Source organism: Corvus brachyrhynchos, unplaced genomic scaffold (assembly GCF_000691975.1).
Source record: "Corvus brachyrhynchos isolate BGI_N302 unplaced genomic scaffold, ASM69197v1 scaffold633, whole genome shotgun sequence".
Classification (NCBI taxonomy): domain Eukaryota; kingdom Metazoa; phylum Chordata; class Aves; order Passeriformes; family Corvidae; genus Corvus; species Corvus brachyrhynchos.
The window spans coordinates 1,803,253-1,824,512 of NW_008237435.1; the positions used below are offsets into that span (position 1 = coordinate 1,803,253).

The window sequence follows — 21,260 nt, forward strand, 5'->3', positions numbered from 1 at the left end:
TGCCAAATAAATCACTTCCAAAGCAAAAAACCCATACAGTACATCCTTTTCATTACTGCCACTTGCTTGAATTTATGGTTCCTGTGTCTGAAAAATTAACAAAATTGCAGTACTGTGTTACTCAGGGTCCAGTATTGGAGTAATAATGGTGCATATTTACTGTATATACAATTTAATTATTAAACAATCATATTTTTAATGAAATGCTGTGGTATTATTACCCTCAGTGAATTTTGCTTGTACTAATGGATGCGCTTCCTCCATTAGCAAGATCATGTTTGAAATAAAATGGTATAAATGTATTTTAATCCACTCTAGGGAAAAACAGCTGTACGAAAGGTTACTCTTCGACTACTTCTGTGAATTAGTTCCTTATGTCAAATCATTACGCAGAAATAAAAGCTGTGGTCAGCCCACTTAAAATTCCATTTGAATCCTACTGGGAATGGAAAATCTTTGTACTCTTTTTCAATACTCTGAACATTCTTCTGAACATTTACTAGAAGACTAAAATGTAGCAGTAATTTTAAAAGAAGGGAGCAGTATTATCAGATTCAAGAAAATTAGTAAAGCTCTGGTTGGTTGAGGTTCATGACTTCTATTGTTTCACAGCATTTCTCTGGCTGAAATTTAGGGGATTTTAAGAAGAAATTGATGATAATTTTACTAATGCTAACTGATATTTCAGTGACACTTATATTTCCAGATAATGATTCCTACAGAAAACTGCACTTATTCTCTTTATACAATACCCAGGTGTTGAGTTTAATTTCTCATAAAGAGGACTATGGGCAACAGAAAAGTCAAGACCAGACAGGGAATTCAAAAGGATCTCACCACAGGAAGGTGAACATTCTCACTAACTGGGCCTGCTCCTAATCAAGGCATCATGAAGGTTTCTACCACAAGCACTTAAACCCACCCATTTAGTCTTAGAACTATTTAGCTTTATGGCCTTAAGACTCCTTAGTTAAGGATTTGTAACTTCAGAAACTTACGACAAACAATTCCGGAGTTGCAGGCTCAAAACAACAGGATCAAAATAACAAACGCAGAGTTTGTAGAGAGAAGTCTGGTGTTGCACACACCAGTGAAACTGAAGGAATCAGCAAACAAAAGAGGTACAAACAATGCCAGAGTCAAGTGGAATTGGGAATGTTCTTCAAAAACGTCCCTCCTTATAGCCTTTTAATGAAACTAAACTGTCATAGGACAGGCAAGAAACATTTCCTGAATTTGGTTAAGTGTTCAAAAATATGGAGTAGGAATACAACTTCATAAAGCAAGGAGGTTCATTGGGACCCCTTAAAGTCAGTGATGATATAATGGTGCAAAAACATTCTGGTGACTTGGAAAGCACTACTGAATTTTCAGAATGACCAAAAATACAGGTGATTGTGGCAGATCCCAAAAGATTAGTAATGATCTGATACAGCAATGAAATGTCAGATGAAATTCAATGTTGATAAACTCTAGGTGAGTACCCAAAAGAAACATAACCCTAACTAGCTTCATATGAGTGTGTACCTGAATGCTATTTATTGATACTATCACCAGTTAGAAGTGGGAATGTGGTGGAGAAAATTTCTATGGAAACTTAGCTCAGTGGCATTCAAAAAACCTCAAACATATTTGTGAACATTTATGGGAGGAATGAAAGAAAAAATTGAGCAAACAATGAATACTATCACTTGAATATACTTTGAGCATGTAAGTCTTGCCATTCCACTTCTAAAGGAACATGGAAAAGATTCAGAGTAGCAGGATGTGGCTATTCAGAGATAAAAAGTGGTATCTGTAAGAAGGAAAACCGCATGTACAAAGCCCCATCAGTGAGCAAAGTGCTGGAAGAACTTTGTGAAATAATGAACACTAACAGGGATGAAAAGAAATGGGGAAGAACGCTCAATTTTTTCAAAATAAAAACACTAGGGAGCACTAAGTGAAGCCAGTGGTAAAAGAAAACTTTTTTTTTTCACAAATATATAATGAAATTATGGCACTTAGTGCCACAGGATGTTGTGGCACAGACAGTATAAAATGGCTTTAAAAAGGGAATGAGCGAAATAATGGAGAATTGCTTGTTGACAGCTATATGGGGTGTGACAACTGGTTTTGGCAGTCCTTAAGCTGCCGCTTGCCATAAACCATGAAAACACAGGCAAAATACCACCTCCTGTGACGACTCCTGCTTTTCCTAAGCCTCTGCCCCGTCCACTACCTGACCTTTGGCAGGGCTGCTCATCTCACCTTAAGGAAACTGTTACTTCCCCGAGTTACACGTTTCCGTAAAGACTGACTCAGTTCCAGGCGCTTTAGGATTAACCCTTTGAAACACCTCATGCTACTTCTTTCTATACTCTTCCTACAGCTGTCCTACGCCTCCCCAAACTGTCTGGTCAAAAAAATTCTGCAAGAAAATTTTATGGCTCCAAAGAGAAACTAATAGGAGAAAACTCGAGCCCGTTTTTTAGAGGCGGGAGGGCAGGGCAAGGGTAGGTAGCGCCACTTCAGGCGGTGGTCCCTGCCAGGCACAGGCGCTCCGCTCCCGCGGGGTCCGCCCGGGCCTGCCCACCCGCAGTGGGAGCCGCCGCCCGGAGGGATGCCCGCCCCGGCGGGATCGCCCCCGCCTGTTTTCCCTGCTTTCCCCGCTTTCCCCGCCTCCCCCGCGGCCGCCGGGTCCCGGCCGTCACTCGCTGTGTCGCCTCGCAGGTCGGCGGAGCGGGCGCTGCTCGGAGCCGGGCGGGCGGGCGGCATGAAGCGCTCTCTGCTGCGGCTGTGCCGGGCGCGGGAGAAGGCGGCCGTCTCCAGCTCCTACCAGGGCGTCGTGTGCGAGGCGGATGCCGCCTCCGTTGCCTCGCAGGATGTCTTCAAGGTGCGTGCGGAGGGGCGGCGGGCCCGGGGCTGGGAGAGAGGGCTGAAGCTGGAGGGTGAGGTGGGCGAGGGTGCGGACGGTCTCTGGAGCTGTGCGGGCTCGGCAGTGGTTATGTCCCAGGGATCCATTCCTCCAGGAGACCCTTTCCGCTCACTCAGCGGACCCGGGAGGGAGGATCTGTGCGGGATAGGAGACAGGCTGGGAGTAGCCCTGGCCGTACGGTGCCAAGGCACAGGACACTGATGTTGTGTGGCCCAGGCTGAGCGGCAAGGTAGGGGAGCAGGCGAAGGAGGGTGTGGGTGGCAGGCTGCTGACACAGAACACACATTCCCCCTGGGCACAGAAAGAGACTCCGACTTAGAGGGAAGTCCAGAGGTCATGACAGAAATTAACAGATCAGCTAACAAGAATGACACAAAAGAAAAGTTTAGAAGCACTGGGACTGTTACGAAGGGAAAGGGAAGCAACAGTGCAACTACAAAAGTGAGATTGCAGCCGGGAAGGACGTAATATCTTCCCACTTTTAACAGAGAATAGGATGAGAAGTCATGCATTTGTATTGCTGTTAGGGAGACCTAGACCAAAATCTGGCAAGGTCTTTTTTAAGGGTAGGAATAATTAGGCAAAGGAAGAGTTTGCTTACAGGATGGAAGACTTGGATAACTTTGGAGATGTTTAACAGCAGGCTAAACAAATTTGACAAAGTTTATAGATGGGTTTAAATACCTCCTGAGGTCATTTCCATTCACATATGTTTTCTGTGTGCTAGCTATAGACCTGAGCAACACCTCTCCAGCATAATGTGGTTTGTCATTCTGGTGGGTGATCTGTTGCTACAGAACTGTTCAGACACAGGGCAAAGGAGCTGCTGTTGTTTACCATAGCTTGCTTTGCTGTTGTTAACCAACCCAAGTACTGAGAACACCTAACTGACTTCTTTCTTCCTTATTTTGTGAGTGAAACACTGCAGTATTGGCTGATAAATCTTACTTTTTTGATAGAAATTATCATCATGCCACATTTTGTCTTACATTGAGAAATAAATCCAGTGTTAAAAGTGGAAAAATGTGGTCTAAATCAATAGAAATACTAAAGGTAGAACATTAGAAGGAATAGAAAATACTGGGCTCTCTAACAAGGTTTTCTTAGATAGCTTTTTGGTGTGTTTAAAATGTATAGATATTTGTGTGTGTAATTGACCTGTTGTTTTTGTGACAGATGATTCATCTTAAATACCCTTTCCACAATTATATCACATGTTTTCAGTTAGCTTTTTCTGATTGCACCTTTGAGGCAGACACTAGCCCTGTATTTGGCCTCAGTCTTCTAAATGTTTAAACACATTTGTAACATTATTGACATGAGTAACCTCACTGAGGTCAGTGGGACTGTTAAAGTGAATGAAGCTAAACACGTGCTCAACCTCTTGAATGGGCTGCCCTATAATGTATATTTGCTCAAGGACAGCAAAAATTGTTGAGTCTTTGTGACTCAGGGTATCCTGGAGGGCAAAGTTTTCCTTTTCTTTTACGTGTGTAAAAAAAGAAGTGATTTTAGGAAATTACCTTTTTTTATTCTTTGCTTGCTTACACACCTTTTGAAAGTTTGCATTACATTAGATAAGCATTTTTCTCCTTTTTTTTCCATCCAATGTAGTTGAATTCTTTTTCTTTTTTATTCTCTCTTAATTTTTCATATCTGTTTCTTAAATTACTGCCCATTCTACTGCAATCATTTTTTTCTATCACTTTTCTTCACATAGAAATATGAGGTTTGAATCACTGTAACACAAATATTTGGAGAACATCATAAAATAAGAATCAGCAGAGTTTCCATAGTGGGCTTTGGTTGTAAAGCATAGTACCTGGAATATATCAAGCTGTCAGTGGGCTCACTGGGCAGATACTGGGTTGTTTCAGGCTGAGATAATAGTCTGATGTTCTAAGCATGCTGCTGAAATTAAAAAATATATTGGTTTCCCAGACATAAAGAACATCACAGAAGCCAAATGGCTGAACTTGAAACCAAAGTACACAGTATCAGTCTCTGTAGAAAGATCTAAAAAAAGGAATTTATCAAGATTATTAATTTTCCTCTCTGTTGCATTCATTTGACATGGCCACTACAGGAAAGAGTACAAAAACATAAGTGATGAATTTGCTTGTTTGATATTTTCCGTGGTGAGGGAAGGATCTTGAGCTCACTACAGAAGAGAAAACAATGCGTTGAAGATATTACCAGTTTTGTTCATTTTGCGCTGTTTCTCATCTGGATCTTATATTGCAGTCAGTTAAACCAATCAGAGTTTCACTGTTGGCTCAATCTGATCATGATTTGTGAACTTCTGTATGAAACCAAACTGGGAGGGAGTTACTGAGTGGTAAGATGCCCACAAAAACCCATTATAGCATTGCTAACTTCCAGCCTTTTAGGAGAATGTTTTTCTCCAAAACAGGTTATTTCAGATGGAAGTGCCTGTAGGCTACGGAGCTTCATCAAGAAGAATCGTTCTGGGCTTACAAAAGTGGATGAATTAAATGCCACCCCACTGCATCACGCTGCCGAAGGAGGACAAATAGAACTAATGCAGTTGATCATAGACGATTCTTCCTGCGAAGGTAACGTGCACTTTATGAACTACTTTATTCAGCAGAATAGAAAAGTTCAATAACCAAGGTGTCTGTTACCCAACTGAAACAGGACTGATATGTGTTATCTCCATTTATATAATATATATAATCCAAACTGTCTTGCAAACTGTTTGCACTGTCTCGGGTGTGGTTTGGGTCACCCTTGTTATGTAGGACTGTTTTCTCTCTAACGCAGTGAATCAATATGCCTTACTTTGACACTCAGAGAGATAGTCTTCACTATGAAAAAGAAAGCTACAGTGATGTACAGAAGACTTGACTTTGTCTTCCTTATTCATATTATGTGTCTGTTACATAATGAGCATTGTGAACTACATCGGACTCCAATGATAAGACTGTAGGCTACTGAGAAAACCTACAATGGCCCTGAAATCTTGGTTTTTTCACCTATTGATGGCCAATCTAATTTTAGATTATTTTAGCTGAAATATATATTTTTTTATTTTCAGTCTGTCTTTTTGGTCATAATTTATTAGGGTATTTGTTGAAGTTTATCTTCAGTTTTCAAGCTCAAAATATATGTGTAGAACAGACCATTTTTATAACTGGTGTGAATTGATTTGTGTTCTGAAGTGAAACAGAGTATATATGGTCTTTAATTTTCTTACAGTTTGCAAGCACTTATTTGTTATCTCTTATTTCAGTTCTTTGCACTCATTTATTTTGTGCAGCCTCTAAAGAAATAGCTGCGAAGTCAAATAAAATAGGAAAAAGAGTCAAGGAGAGAGGGAAATCAAGTAACTTCTTACATGAGGAAAAAAAGATATATAGTAATGGGCAAGAAATAGACAGGTTTCCCATTTCTCTCACAAATACTCTATATTCAGCACAATATTTAATCAATTTAACACAATGCACTGCATCTCATGAAATCTTTTCCTTTCCTTTTTCAAAGAAATGCAGTAGCACAGACCTACACCTTCATAGAGGATGCGCTTTTTTTCCAGTGCAATCAGAATGTTTGATGTTTTGCTTTGGTTTTTGTTCTGTTTTCTCTCCTTTGACCTAGTATTAAATGTGATGGATTCTTCTGGAAATACCCCACTACATTGGGCCACAAAGAAAAACCAGATTGAAAGCGTTCGCTTGCTTCTCAGCAGAGGAGCGAATCCAAATATTCTCAACTCCAATATGATGGCACCTTTGCATATGGCTGTTCAGTCCCTGCACAATGAAATTGTCAAGGTAAGTCTAAAGTCCACGTAAATGTACACACTTGATAAGTAGCTCAGCAGCAGCTGTGTGCAGAGCACCAAGGCCTTGTTGATACATGCCATATCTCCTCATATGCTTTCTTCAGCGAGCAGGATGTGTAACGTGATGCCTGTAGAAATGTTTGCATCTTCTTAGCACTGCAAATAAAAAGTAACTTGCTGATTTATAGGAATACTGATGTTTGTGCTATGATAGTAGTCATTATGGTTCACAGAAAATGCTTTTCAATTTTGCAAACGCAAGGAACTTTCTTTAAAAGGGTTCCTTTTAACACTGAAACTTCATGTAGGCATGTGTTATTTCAAATTATAATGCTCTGATTTTTTTTTTACAACTGTATGGGATGTTGTAGAAGTATCAAGACTTCCTTGAAACTAGTGTATTTTTAAAGTAAAAACCAGATTAAAACTAGTCAGAAAGCACAGTTCTTAGAACCAACATTCTAATAATCGAGTAGTAGCAGAACTAAATCTGCAATTAAAAAATCACAAAAATATATTGTGAAGAAATTACTAAGGTGTCCATGTTGAACTTTGTAAAATACCAACAGCATTGAGATTTTAAGCAGCATAATTTTTTAACCATTTGTCTAAGTGCAAGAGAATGTTTTCATTTCATATGCAGCATAGGGATAGAATTTTAGAATTGGTAAAGTTTTAAAATTTTTTAGAGGAATGCAACCTTAAAATTGCAATACTTGCTTTCCTCTTTTTCTCTTGTTCTAGTTCATCCACACAAAAGAAACACATGTTATCTGTATTCAAGGCTCAGACTTCTTTAGAAATATTTCAGTGTCCTCAAATCTTTTACAAAATTTGTACTTATTATGAACTAAGAACAATGAAATCTGAAATCAATTACATTTTTTAAATGGGCTTTTTATCAGCTTCTGTGCTTCGGTTCTTGACTGAATCTGTGCTCTCATTTTTTTCCCCACTCTGTTGTTTATTCAGACTAATTCTCTCTTGGTTTTTATTGCCAAATTGCCTGAGAGTGATTAAAATGCACCAGTTCCTCTAGTACAGAAAAAATAAATAACTGGAATTACTGAAAGACAATTAAATAAATATGTAGCTAGTGGAATAAATAAGCAGTGGGGTCATTACAGTTTCCAGATCCTTTGCTTCTCAAAAAGTGCTGGAAGCAGTCATAGAGATAATTGATGATACTGATAGTTCAGTGTCAGCTGTTAACCTAGAGACTGGAGCAGGATTTCAGGACTGCACAGTCCCAGTTTTCATCAAGCCCCATCTCCCCTCATTCTACTGTCCAACTGAGCAGATTCCTAATTGAGCAGATTCCACAACATTGCCACTTGCCAGGGAATTTTCTGTTGAAATCTTCAGTTGAAAATACTTATCTGCAATGTACTACAGAAAATACTTTCTCCCATTATTGAGATATTGTTAAACCAGGCTTTAAAATTCTTTGCAGCTATGTGCAGAGTTTAACTTAGTTACCTGGCTGTCGGCTGGAAAGAATTTTACTTCATATCTGTTCATATCTGCATTTTTCACCAGCATATTTTTGTATTCTCCTGCATTTTGTGTCTCCTCTGCCTATGCATTGTGAGCTTTTGGCATGCAAAACGAGTAAGTTGCACAGGTGCTATGGGTTGTAAACAACAAAAATAATGGAATAGTCTTTTATTGTTATGTTTGGCTTATGATTGACTGAATGTTTTCTTAAACATTTAGATTTTAGTCCAACATAGCAGTACAGATGTTAACTTGGAAGGTGAAGCAGGGAACACACCTATAATTGTAGCATGTTACAAGGACAATCCTGAAGCATTGACACTCCTGGTAAGTATAATTATCCATCATCTTTTGAGGTGATTCTCTCTGCCTCGATGCAGTGTTATTCTGTTCCTGTGTACTGTCTTTGTTCAATGCAGGAAGGTCAATCATGGATCAAGTGTTCAAGTGGCTTTGCATGGGTTACTAAGAAACTTTTTAATCTTTTAGAGGGTATATTATATCTATATCTGAGTGGCAAACTTAAGGAAAAAAACTGATTTTGAAGGTCATAAGAAGACAGAATGAAGCACATGCATTCTGTATACTTGTATACTAGATACTTGTATATAAACTTCATAACACATATGCAACATTAAGAAAAAGGAGAGAGCTATCCAGGAGACTGTATCTGTAAGAGCATGTTCATTTGTCAGATTTTTCTGTATGCCATTAAGCTGTATTGAGACATTATTTTTCAGATTGAAAACGGAGGGAAAATATGTAAACCAAACAAAACGGGATGTATGCCTATCCATGCAGCGGCATTTTCAGGTGCAAAAACATGTCTGGAAATTCTTTTGAAAAAAGGTAAAATACAATGTTCCCAAGCAGTGAGTGCCAATTTGCTGCTTTAGTTCTCAAATAACTGTGAAAAAAAGCAATTGTAACTGTGTTTGAACTTACAAGAAGTTATTGCAGTTATTCCTAAGAGCAATTTTTACTGCCAACTTTTGTATGATTGCAGCAGCAAGCTAGCTCCTTTCCTAAATGTACATTCATCTATTGTTTAATGATAGATGTGACAGGTTTCTATTTTGAGAGGGGAGAATATTATTCCACACTTAATATGTTTGTTTTGAATGCCTTTTACTTTCTGTTATCTCATTCTCACTTAAAAAAATCCATTTATTTTCATCTCTTAGGTGAAGAATTGGGTCACTCTGCTAAAACCCACATCAATTTTACCAATAATGGAAAGTGCAGTCCACTTCATTTGGCAGTTCAGAGTGGTGACCTCGAAATGATTAAAATGTGCATTGAATTTGGAGCCCAAATTGATCTAAAACAGGTAAAATTCAGAGTGGAGCAAAATGTAATTGTGATAAAATCTAGGTACCTCTAAATCTCTGAGTGGTATGAAAAAAAGAAGAGCAGATAATCATTGCTCACTGTCTCTTCCAATGCAAAGCCAAGGGAGCAGCAAATGAAAACAAGTCACTGGTTCAAATCAGGCAAAATGTGACGTTTGTTTATACAAGTGACATGGGGTCATCCCTTCCCAGAAGTGGGATCTTCAGTCTGACCCTTTCTGATGCATTCTTGTTTATCCTCAGCCTTGCCTTGGCCTTTGCAGTATCTTCCTTATAAGCAAACACAAATTTGTGATACTACTGCCTCTACCATGGTGTAGCACTGCTGATGTAAGGGTCTGTGCCCAGCTTCATTCATAAATAAGCATTTTAAAAAATATATATCATTAATCAAAATGTTTGCAAGGATGAAATCAACTCATGAGAGCAAAACTAGAACATAGTTTTGCCTTCTCTTATGGGTTTGATTCTTTGAACACACAGCTTTTGCATGAGATGATTCATGCTGCTGGTTTTGTGATGGGTCAGACTGCTTATGGCATTGGGGAAAAGCTCATTCCAATGCATTCACCAAAATGTTCCTGCTCTAAAAATGAGAAAGTCGAAACGCTCAGGCATGTATCAAAGCTGGTTTGTCCCATCTAGCTAAACAGACTCCTGTTCTAGAAAATATTGTTCTAATCATGTATATATGGCTTAATTATTTTATGACTGTCTAGTTTATAATAGTTTTCCAGCATATTGGACAATGTTATTTTTTACCTGCAGAAAAGTTGATTTAAGAGTTACTTCTAAGGAAGATTCCATTTAAGGAAGTAAATGACATTTTAAAAAAATGCATTTTCTGTATTATATAGACCCATTTGTTTGCTTATTCATTTTTACTGGCCTAGATATGGTTTTCTGTGGCTTTCCTTTGCTTCATCTCTTGTACTAAAGGGTGCTGTATCTGTCTGGTTTTTAATTAAAGTATAAAAGATTGTTAAGGGTACAATTATCTCAAATTTTAAGGACTTTGTATAGAGTGATAAGAAGCGTCATAGTAATCTGTTAAAACTATCTCTTTAGTCCTTTCTGGTTTTATCAATCTCTTTAGAATTCTACTACTTCAGTTAAAGACTAAAGCTTCATTACTTGCATAAAAAGATATTCATGAATTAAAAATCCTGGGCTGGTTCACTAGTGTGTTTAATAGATTGGAAGATAGGTTTCTGAGGTTTAAATATTTATATTTTGTCTTGTTTTCCCATTTATAGAATGAAAAATGCACAGCACTTCATTTTGCTGCCACTCAAGGAGCAACTGAGATTGTAAAGCTAATGATGTCATCCTATGCTGGTGAGGAATCCATTATTGATGCTGTAGATGGGAATAAGGAAACATTGCTTCACAGGTAGGAAGCTGCTGTGCCAGATTTCACTATAAATTGTGGGCCATGATATTCTTTGTTATTCCTTGCATTTGGAACACCCTTCCACATTGTTTGAATCTTGGTATGGGAGGTGGTTTTACTGCAGTGTGAAACAGTCAAAAATTTGGTCAGAATGTTAAAAATCTTGGTGCTGATACCAAAATCAAAACAGTTCTAGTTACTTGGAGCTATGTCAAGGAATGGTCACTAACAGTTCACATTGAAAATTTACTCCAGTAAAGTAGTAGGGGAACAAGTTTATGGAATTGTTAACATCTTCTGACAATGTGGAAGAAGTGCCCTTATCTAACGTGTTGATGTTCTCCAGAAAATGAGTGAAAAATGATATAAATTGTTTAAAAGAATATTTTCTTTTATTTTCCAAGAAGACTTACCTTATACCTGATCAAGCAAAAGGAAATGTTGGTACACTTCCCTGTGACTTCAAAGCTGCAAATGGTGTTTTTGTATGTAAAAATACTCAAGACTTCTAGTCTTTCACACTCCATTTAAAACGAGAGCACTGGACTGTGGAGAAGTTTCCTCAGTCTTTTGTAGCAGAAAGATACTTGGTTAAACATCCTGTCTCCCAACTCTATGGAATATAATATATTTTCCCATGTATATTTTCTGCAAGAAAGATATGTTTCACTGCATTTAACTATAATTATTTGACAGTGTTATTCTGCAAGAAGTTTTACAGTATGAAGTAAGTGGTAGAAGCAGTGGAGATGATTGTTCTTTGGACACAGTAGAAAGTCAAATGATTCAAAGATAATTGAAGACTTTAAAAGAGTTTGCTGTAAAGTTAAGATAATGTTTGGGTGCACTTGGAAATGTTACCATGGAAGAACATGACTGAAGACAAAGTGATGACAGAAAGCCAAAGCAAATTGTGCAGACACTTGTACTACTGAACAGATAACTGGCTGCTATATCAGTGAAAATTACAGTCCTTGAAAAAAGCTTGGTAAAAAGGACAACACTATTTTAGTCCCGGTGTCTGTGAAACAGCAAAAACATTATCAAGAATCATCAGAAAGGTAGAAAGTCACCTAAATATCTCAGAACATAAAAAAACTGAGTAGGAACATTAACTTGTTGAGAAACAAAGCAGCAGTGAAGGATAGGTAGAACCTGATGCTTTTGCATTCCTACTGTCGTGTTTCCATCTAAATATTTCATAACTGACATTGCTTTCGCTCCAGTCACCTTGGAATTTGAGTGTTTGTGAAACATTCAGTATTAATGTGTGGCTGGAAGGGCCTACTATAGATAATGGAGGCATCTCTACATATTTGGAACCATGACTTGATTTTTAAGATGCATCTTTTGAGTAATGAGTTCTAACTATAGTACACCCAATGTTATTATTACCTCTTGTAATGCTAAGGCAACTCATTTGAGATACAGTACAACCTTGGAGCTATCCTTCTGTGTTGCTTATTGAGTCCAGATATTTCATAGAGGTCTGACTTGTGAAAACGTTTTGTCTGTGTGTATTTACTGTGCTATACTTTCATGCTTTGACCATTTTTTTCCCCTGTAATATATAATTCAGTGTCTTACTGTAGAGTAAAACTGGAGAAGTTTCCAAGTGCATAGACAGCTTTAAAATATTTTTGGTAACTGACAACAACTTGTTATCAGTATATTTATCTAATGATACTGACTATGCTTCAAATGCCCAATTTATACCAATTAGTTTGTTCATATTTTTTCAAGTGGACTTGCCTGCCACACTCAGAATACATTTAGCCATTGCCATTTTAACCTCATACTAGCATTATTGCACAAAACACAACCAAATTATTTTTGAATAATGAAATTAATTTCAAGCTCCAGACATGTTTGGAAGAAACTGCATTTGAAATTTATGGAATTCTGTATTGACCTTGTGTGGTATATTGAATGATTTGACATGCAAAATTACTGGTTCTCTTAAAAATTGGTGATAAAGTGCCTGTTTACCTACCAATGAGGTCTTTGTTTCCTGCAGTGAGTTTCAAATGTAGTAACTTAACTGAAATTAGTTGGGAAAGATAACTCCATGAGAAAAATTAAAACAATTCATTAAAATGAATTATGTAATAAGAGTATCTCTCTGTCTCTTTGTTTTAAAATTGATTTATTTGAAAATATTAGAAAATTGAGAAAATGCAGAAGAATGCTATCCTTTGGCTTGAAACTTCTTTGTCCTTTCTAATATTAATATATTTTTGCATTTTTCTCCACAGAACAGCGTTGTTTGATCATTATGAACTGGCGGAGTATTTGATTTCAATGGTAAATATTTAATCAAGCAACATGTTTAGAGATTATTGCTATCTATTGCTACAGGTCTGCATAGAGGAAATTCATAAAGCAGAATGTGTTCTCAGGTGTAAGCTATTTAGATAGATAGACATATACATTTCATAATGTACAATTGAGAGTTACAGTACAACTGTAGTTGTGGATCCATAATATCATCCCACAGCTGCAGAGGATGAAATCTTACATTTTTATTTCCATTTTACTTCCTCAGAATGTTTCATAAACATCTTTTATCAAATATGGTGAAGTGGTCTGGTCATACTACACTTTCCAGACATGAAATATAAAACAAATGCTAAACATGCATTGAATTTCATCTGATTTTTTTTCAGAAATAAATCTGTTCTTTAAAGAATGTACATATGATTACTATGGGATCACATAGCTGTATATCAAAGTTTGTGCATGATCTAGAAATATTTTTTATTCTGTGTGCTTTGGTTGTATTTCTTCACTGAGTAATTAGGAAGGACAAAGAGAAGAAATGTTATCAGGGATGCTACTGGCTATGCTCCCAATGTCCATTTTTGCCAATTAAATTAAAGCTCATATAATCATTCTGCGCCCCACTTGGCTGAGAACATTTTCAGAAAACATCAGACTTCTTTTTTGTTTTATGTGTGTTTAGGATTTTTACTTAATTTCATGGCAATTATACTAAAAGAAATTCTCTTCTACGTACTGTTTTGCTTTTCTCAGAAATTCTGTTACAGGGATTTAGTTCAAATTAGATGTTGTGCTTATTTTTGATTCAAATGTGAAATGGTGAGGTTTGTCTACCTAAACTTCTCTGAAAAAACCACCTGTCAACTAACCTTATTACCTGAGAAGCACAGTTACAAGTTTTTGCATGTGGAGGCTTGTATGTACAAAATATTATATCATAAATACCTTTAACACTGCATTTGCTAAGAACAAACTTTCATTCCTTGAGTGCCATTTGACTACTTTGGCCTCTTCCACAGAAGATTTGCTGAGGGTTTCTTTGGCTTTCCATATGAAGTATGTCAGTTCTGATGCTTTAGAACTGTTTTAGTTCATCCTGTCTGGGAATGGTTCTAAATATGACAGTTGGAGTTAGAGGAATGTTGCATGTACAGCCTGTGCTGCCTCCTCCCTTGGACTCCTGGCAAGATCACGAAGTTCTGCCTATGCTGTGGTGTACATGAGGGTGAAAAAGAAAAGGTGCAGCAATGTAACTGCTTGAAAGGACTAGCAAATTCCAGTTCAGAAAGGCTTTTGGGTTCTAATAAAGAAAAGCATCTGTTTATTTTATGCATTAAATATTCACATTTTATTCAAAATAAATAAGCAGTAATTTTACACATTTTCTTCTGTTTTTTTTTACTTTTTCCCCTTTTTCTTCCTGCGTCTTTGCTAAAAGGAAAATGAAAGATTAAATTGGTACAAATATTAATTGATATTTACAAAATTGCCATGTTTGTTTTTATATTAATATCTGTTTAACTCATTTATGTTAATACATTCAGGGTAGCAGAAATGGAAAAGTAAATGGAGTTCAGAAACTATTTTACAAACTCTTATTTCAGCTGTATCATAAATGAGGTAAATATATGTGACAATATATAAGTTACTTCTTACTGTGATAAGTAATTAGAATGCTGCCAAATTCACTTTACCAAAAGCTGAACAATTACGTTAGCTGGCGGAAAGGTGATTAAATATTACATAAGGAACTGGAAATTGCTGCCCTGTAGTCACTGAAATAAATGAGACACTTGGATACAAAAAGGTCTGTTTCTTGATGAAAAAAAAAATTTTTAAGTGGTTGTCTGACCTTGTAGAAAGGTAAATGGGGGAAGAGTCTTGCATGTATTACTCCCAAATATTTAATGAACATACATTGGAAGCTTCCTGTTCTCCGTGGTAAAGTAATCACTGTCCATTTATTAAGTGCTTCTTATTACTACATTACAGGTGTTACCATCCGAGAAAGTAAATATTGCTCAGGATTGTGATTAATTCTCTTAAATTAAGATTGGACCCAAAGATAATTCAAGTTAATGGAAAAGCTGCCATTGATTTTTTTTCTCATCAACTTTGAATATTATCTGAAATAAAATAGATTTTTTTTTGTGTACTTTGTTCAACTCATCAAGTTTGACTTGCAACTCAATATCTAGAAAAAAATTATGTCTAAACCATCATAAAATATACATACATCTCATTGGTTCATTTACTTGTATCTTCCTGTTCCCTTGGTGGGATTTTTTAGATAGATATGTTTATGCTTACAGTAGTACTTTGCTGATATGACTATAGTGATACTGTGACTATAGTGACCATACTGTCCTGGCAATATGTGTCAGTGCAAAAGTAGACAAAACAGAATAAAATATGCCCACTGTTGATACAGATACTTTGGCATCAAAGTTGACTTGGTTCATATTGCTTGTGCTGAAGAATGGAAAATTAATATAGATCAAGCTATGCAGATTGAACTCTACTGATTTCTGGATGCATTACTTCTTGAATCGTGTAGAGGTTCAGAAAGATCTTTTTCTGCTAATTGTTTGATACATAAGAACACATCATTTAAAGGGCTACAATTTTTGCATTTTTACATAGTGTCAATCCTGGTATCTTCGAGTTAAAATTTTATATTGAGAATTTAAGTACATGGAAAGGTTCTCTAAAAAAAGATCATAAGCTGTAAGTTCAGTATACCTAGAAGTAGGCCACTATTATTTTGGCATCTGAATTTTTATATATAGATGATTGGGCTGTGGCTGATGGATAGAAACCCTAGCAGTTTTATAGAGAGAGGTAATGTGTTTGTTTATTTGTGTATTTATGTAGTGTGAAATTACTTATCTGGAGCATCTGAAGTTACTAAGAATGCCTATATTTCTGCCATGATGATAAAGGGTAGCACCATTTTAAAGTTTCATTTACTCATTATTCACCATAAACTTGGAATTCTTTTTTTGCAGGGGGCTAATATTGATAGCGTTGACATAGAAGGTCGATCCCCACTTCTGCTGGCCACTTCCTGTGCATCATGGAAAATTGTCAATTTACTGCTCTCAAAAGGTAAAAAAGGAATATACACATACTATATATATATATATACTTCCTTTGAGCAGGGTTCATTCATGTTAAAACTCTGGGTCCAACTTTCCTCTCAATTTGAATTCACTACTTTGTCATCCATCCCAGGAGCAGCTGAGCTAAACAGCTGCACACTGCTGGTATCCCCTGAGATAAAGGAAGAAGTGGTGTGATGATTTCACCCCTTTAAATACAGCATGAACAGGCTATTAGAAGAATGTGTATGCCATGTGTCACGCTTCTCAAGGTGGAGGTGGCACTGGCACTCCATCCCTGCACTTCTCAGCAGCTCACGAAGTAAAGCGGAACTGCGGAATAAATGCACCACTCATACAGAGTTGTGTTTCGTACCAACAACCAATCTTTGAATGTTAAAGCCCACAGTTCAAGCCTCACCCATGGTTTTATGAAATCACAGTCACCTTGAAAATGTTGGAGCTATATCTCTTTCATTTGCTGTGTTTTGGTGCAAGTTAATGATTATTACTCTCCTTCCTCTAGTTAATAGTACAACTGATTTTGTTAAAAAGCCTTATAGTAAGTTTTGAAAGTGTAATAAGGTTACAACTTCAAAGATTAGAAGAGGTGATTATCTGCATCTTTAAATTTCCTCCTGAATTGTGGGTGCTCAGCATCTTAGAATATAAGGGCCCCATATAAACCTTAGTGCTGCAATGAAATACAAAATGCATACACACAAGAGAATGATGAAAGCTGTTGGTAGGAGTGATTTTTTTGGGAAGCAAAATTATACATTACAAGGCTGACTTGAATATTTTATAGATTTATAAAACATATTTGTTCAACATTTGTTCCTTTGTCTTAAACATCATTATGTAGTGCCAAGAACCAGCAGTTTTGAAGTTGCTGGTATTTATTTCCATATTTATTTAGGAGCAAATGTATCATTAAAAGATCATCTTGGTCGGAATTTCTTGCATTTGACCGTGTTGCAGCCTGGAGGATTACAGCATCTGAATGAGAAATACCTGCAGGTACAGTAAATATCAATTTATGTCTTTCTGTTACCCTTACTAAGAAAATGTAGAGAAAAAAGCAACTACCATTTTATTTTAGTATGTTTATAGAAATTCTTGTTACTTGTTAAGTAGCCCAAGTGTCACAAGAAATGGTTTGAAGAGGTGCATATCACATATCTCTCATGAAAACATTTCAAAGCCAATAATACAGTTTTCTTATTGCCAGGCAAAGGAATAACATAATCCCATAAATTATTTTGCTGTTGGGGGATTGAATAGCTCAAGAGGTAGGCAATAAAATATAGAACTTTTCACTTCTATTTTCCCAGCTTGCATGCAGTAAAGCTAGGAGACGTGCTCATAATCAGTCAACATCTAGAATTTGCAGCATATTCTGCAGGAGCTTTCTGTGGACTGGACCATAATGAAGTCTTAGATTTGGTTTGTAAAAAGATTTCGAACATAAATTTGTATTTGGCTATGTTGAAATGAAGCACTCATATTGATAGAGCCCAAGCTTGCTTGAAGCAGTTAAATTTTCTGGCCTCCAGAGCTCCAGAAATAGCCTTTTAAATGTGAATCAAATATAACTCATCTTAAAACATGTCCTGAAATTTGTGAACACCTGTGATTGTGTTTCAGAATGGATTTAGCCTCCCTTTTCAGCAGATGTAGTGAATCAGTTTTAAAACAGAGTGATAGTTCTCTGCACTTTCTGATTATGGATCATATTAGTAATTCGGACAAATAAGTGGATCAGACTGTGGGAGGATTTTTTTTGTTGTTTTAAGAAAGGTTGTAGCATATTAGACAAGGTACAGAGGAAAACAGGGAAGTGAAGATGAAAAAAGAGAAACGGGAAATGAATTTACACTGTAAAGCAGTGAACTGCTGGGTTTTGACAATCAGAGGTTTTGCTCCTGAATCTAGACTATAAGACTGCCTTTATGTATGAAGGTACAAGCCTTCTGCTGCCAGCAGTGAGCATTATGTTGGAATGGCAGCAAAGAATTTCCTGTATTGTGCTGTGGCTGGGCTGCAGTAAGGATGCAAATTAGCAGACTCCTATGTTCTTTGAAGAGTAGTTGCTTGAAAAAAATGGTGACCCCCAAATCAGCAGATAAAAAAATGCTCTTTGTTCCTAAATTTACTTAAGTTTATTTCTTATTTTTAGATACTGCTTTAAAGTATTAATGCTATTGTTGCAAGCTATTAGAAGATATGGAGCATAAGAGATATAGATGTAATTCTGCTTTTTTTGTTTTTGGGTATTTCTTGGGGGGATAACAGATGGAACATATTAAAAATCTCGTAGTGGATGAAGATAATGAAGGATGCACTCCATTGCATTATGCATGCAGACAAGGAGTGGCCCTCTCTGTAAATAATTTACTCAGCCTCAACGTTTCCATCTACTCTAAGAGCAGGGATAAGAAGTCGCCATTACACTTTGCTGCCAGGTTAGTGGCACAGTCTGGGCAATGGAATCCATGCCATGGTTTTAATTTCTGTATTTTTGACATTAATTTCTGTGTGTATCTTGCAAAGCTATGGGCGCATCAATACTTGTCAACGACTTATAAGAGATATGAAAGACACAAGACTTTTGAATGAAGGTGATAAGAAGGGAATGACTCCCCTTCATTTGGCAGCCCAGAATGGTCATGAGAAGGTAGTTCAGTTTCTTCTGAAGAGAGGGGCTCTTTTCCTCTGGTAAGTATAGAGATTTTCATTCATTAAGCCAAAAAAGAACTATCCCCCTATGTTTTATGTTCATCTGCTGGGAAGTTAATGCAATATAAATATGAGTATATTAGAATAATTACTATATTAATGTATGCAAATACAAACATGCAGCATAAGAGCATGTTTATAAAATACTTGTAAAACAGAGAGTCAGGGCTAGCTGTAAAGCCAAGGCCTCTAATGCTGGGGAAACTGAGGTTTCTCTGAATCCACCTGAGAGAAGAATATTGAACCTTTTCATGGAAAAAAATTTGGTTTGGAAATATTACAATCATTTCAGCTTCAGTTACAGGCTTGAGTAGGGTTTCTTAGGACTGGTGGTTCACAGGCATTCTGCCTTGCAGAGTAAGTCCTGCTTTCAGGTCAAAGATCCTCATGTCTCAGAAACAGAGATTAAACGAGGGAGACCTGAGTACTGTTATTGAGTTGAACCTCGTATTTCTGAATGGTATATTGACCTTCACATAGTAGTTGACAGAAGGCATGGACATCTCTGCAGTACTCATGCCAAAGAAAAGAGGTCTGAGTCAAAGGAGCATACATTTACATTTACCTTAAATTTATAAAAGGTGTTTTATTTATAATATCTAATTTTATACCATTACATGTAAGTGATTATAAAGGCTGGACAGCCCTGCACCATGCTGCCTTTGGAGGATACACTCGCACAATGCAGATCATTTTGGATACTAATGTGAAGTGTACTGACAGAGTGGATGAAGAAGGGGTATGTGTTAACATTATTTGTTTCTTGTCTGCTATTGCTTCTAGACGAAATGTCAGGGCTAGGCTATTACTAGTTTTCCACTGTGTATTACATGTTTAATACTTTATTTTGTGTGGCAGACTCAGTGCTGTTACATTTCACCACTGTTAAATGTTCATTTCTTGAATAAATATATGATTGATGAAATTGTTATCCAATTCTTTTAAGTGGGAGACAAAAAATAGCAAATAGCCTAATAGAAAACATGAAATACTGAGTGTATTAGACATGTCTCCCTTGCCCCCTGTACAGTGCAAGAATATTTTAGCAATGTAGTACAAACATCGGTAAAGCAAATTTAAAGAACTTACACAGATTTTTGAAAATCTGGTATCAACTATAGCTCATTAACATATTGTTTAATATCCACTGCACAGTGTTGTCCAACAAAAACAGCACCTATCTTGCTCTGGAGTGTAGACAACTGCAGTGTGTATTAGATCAAGACAGAATCCCTTTCTTGGATTGAAGGCCTCTTGTATGAACCTGTCCCATCAGAAACATAGGGCGATCATTTTAAAGAACTGTTCAATTCCCAACACAGAAGCTGTTGCTAATTTCTCTGAGAACTGGTGTTGAAAACATTTAGAATTACTAGATTAGAAACAAATCTTGACTATAAATTTGTGATAAGCCAATTCTTTGTCCTTAATTTCAATCAGAAGAATCTGGGTGCATTCAGAAGACTCTCAAAAGTCAGTTTCAGTGTACTTGATTCCTAAACCACTCATTCCCTTACTTTTATGAAAATACCAAAGAAAAAAGAAATGTTCCATTTACAAAATTGTGCCCTCAGATTTTCTTGCAGATTTTTTTTTATGAGAACATCTGGATATAACTGGATGCTTCTCTTCTTGGTTATCAAATGCAGGTGTTCTGTATCTGTAGGTACCATCATTTTTACCTATTGGTGACTTGCAGTTCGTTAATTATGAAACTAAAAGATATTAATTAATTGGCTTTTCTTACCTACAGTGAGTTTCGTCTTCAGATGTTGCCCTACTGTAGCTGTAGACATAAAGAACATGTCTGTAATCTCTATGAGAATCTCTGACAATATTCTAATGTTCTATGTTGCTAGTAAAAGCATTTGAGACTTGCAACTGCAAAAAGCTTGTGGCTTTTCAACGTGGGAAAGCACTGAAACACTTTTTTTACTTGCTCACATACTGCTATACTGCTTGTCTGCACAGAACACAGCTCTGCACTTGGCTGCACGAGAAGGTCATGCAAAAGCAGTGAGGTTACTTCTTGACTATGGTGCAAAAATTCTCTTCAACAAAGCAGTAGCTTCTTTTTTCCATGAAGCAATACACAATAGGAGAAAAGATGTAGTGTCTGCTGTCATTTTGCACAAAAGGTAAGGTATACAGAAAACACTTTTTGAATTTATTTTCC

General features: G+C 36.8%; 1 protein-coding gene across 1 annotated transcript in view; it reads left to right on the forward strand.

Annotated features, from left to right (window-relative positions):
• Positions 1-2,594: 2,594 nt before the first annotated feature.
• Positions 2,595-21,260, forward strand: part of TRPA1 (transient receptor potential cation channel subfamily A member 1) — a 37,479-nt gene continuing 18,813 nt past the window's right edge. Inside the window, exons 1-14 of the mRNA XM_008631375.2 lie at positions 2,595-2,875; positions 5,331-5,493; positions 6,536-6,711; positions 8,439-8,546; positions 8,960-9,068; positions 9,404-9,549; positions 10,828-10,964; positions 13,220-13,268; positions 16,253-16,352; positions 17,265-17,365; positions 18,641-18,810; positions 18,899-19,063; positions 19,709-19,823; positions 21,056-21,222. Coding sequence (XP_008629597.2) covers positions 2,603-2,875; positions 5,331-5,493; positions 6,536-6,711; positions 8,439-8,546; positions 8,960-9,068; positions 9,404-9,549; positions 10,828-10,964; positions 13,220-13,268; positions 16,253-16,352; positions 17,265-17,365; positions 18,641-18,810; positions 18,899-19,063; positions 19,709-19,823; positions 21,056-21,222 — 1,979 coding nt within the window. The 5' untranslated portion in view covers positions 2,595-2,602. The remainder of the gene's footprint in view (positions 2,876-5,330; positions 5,494-6,535; positions 6,712-8,438; positions 8,547-8,959; positions 9,069-9,403; positions 9,550-10,827; positions 10,965-13,219; positions 13,269-16,252; positions 16,353-17,264; positions 17,366-18,640; positions 18,811-18,898; positions 19,064-19,708; positions 19,824-21,055; positions 21,223-21,260) is intronic.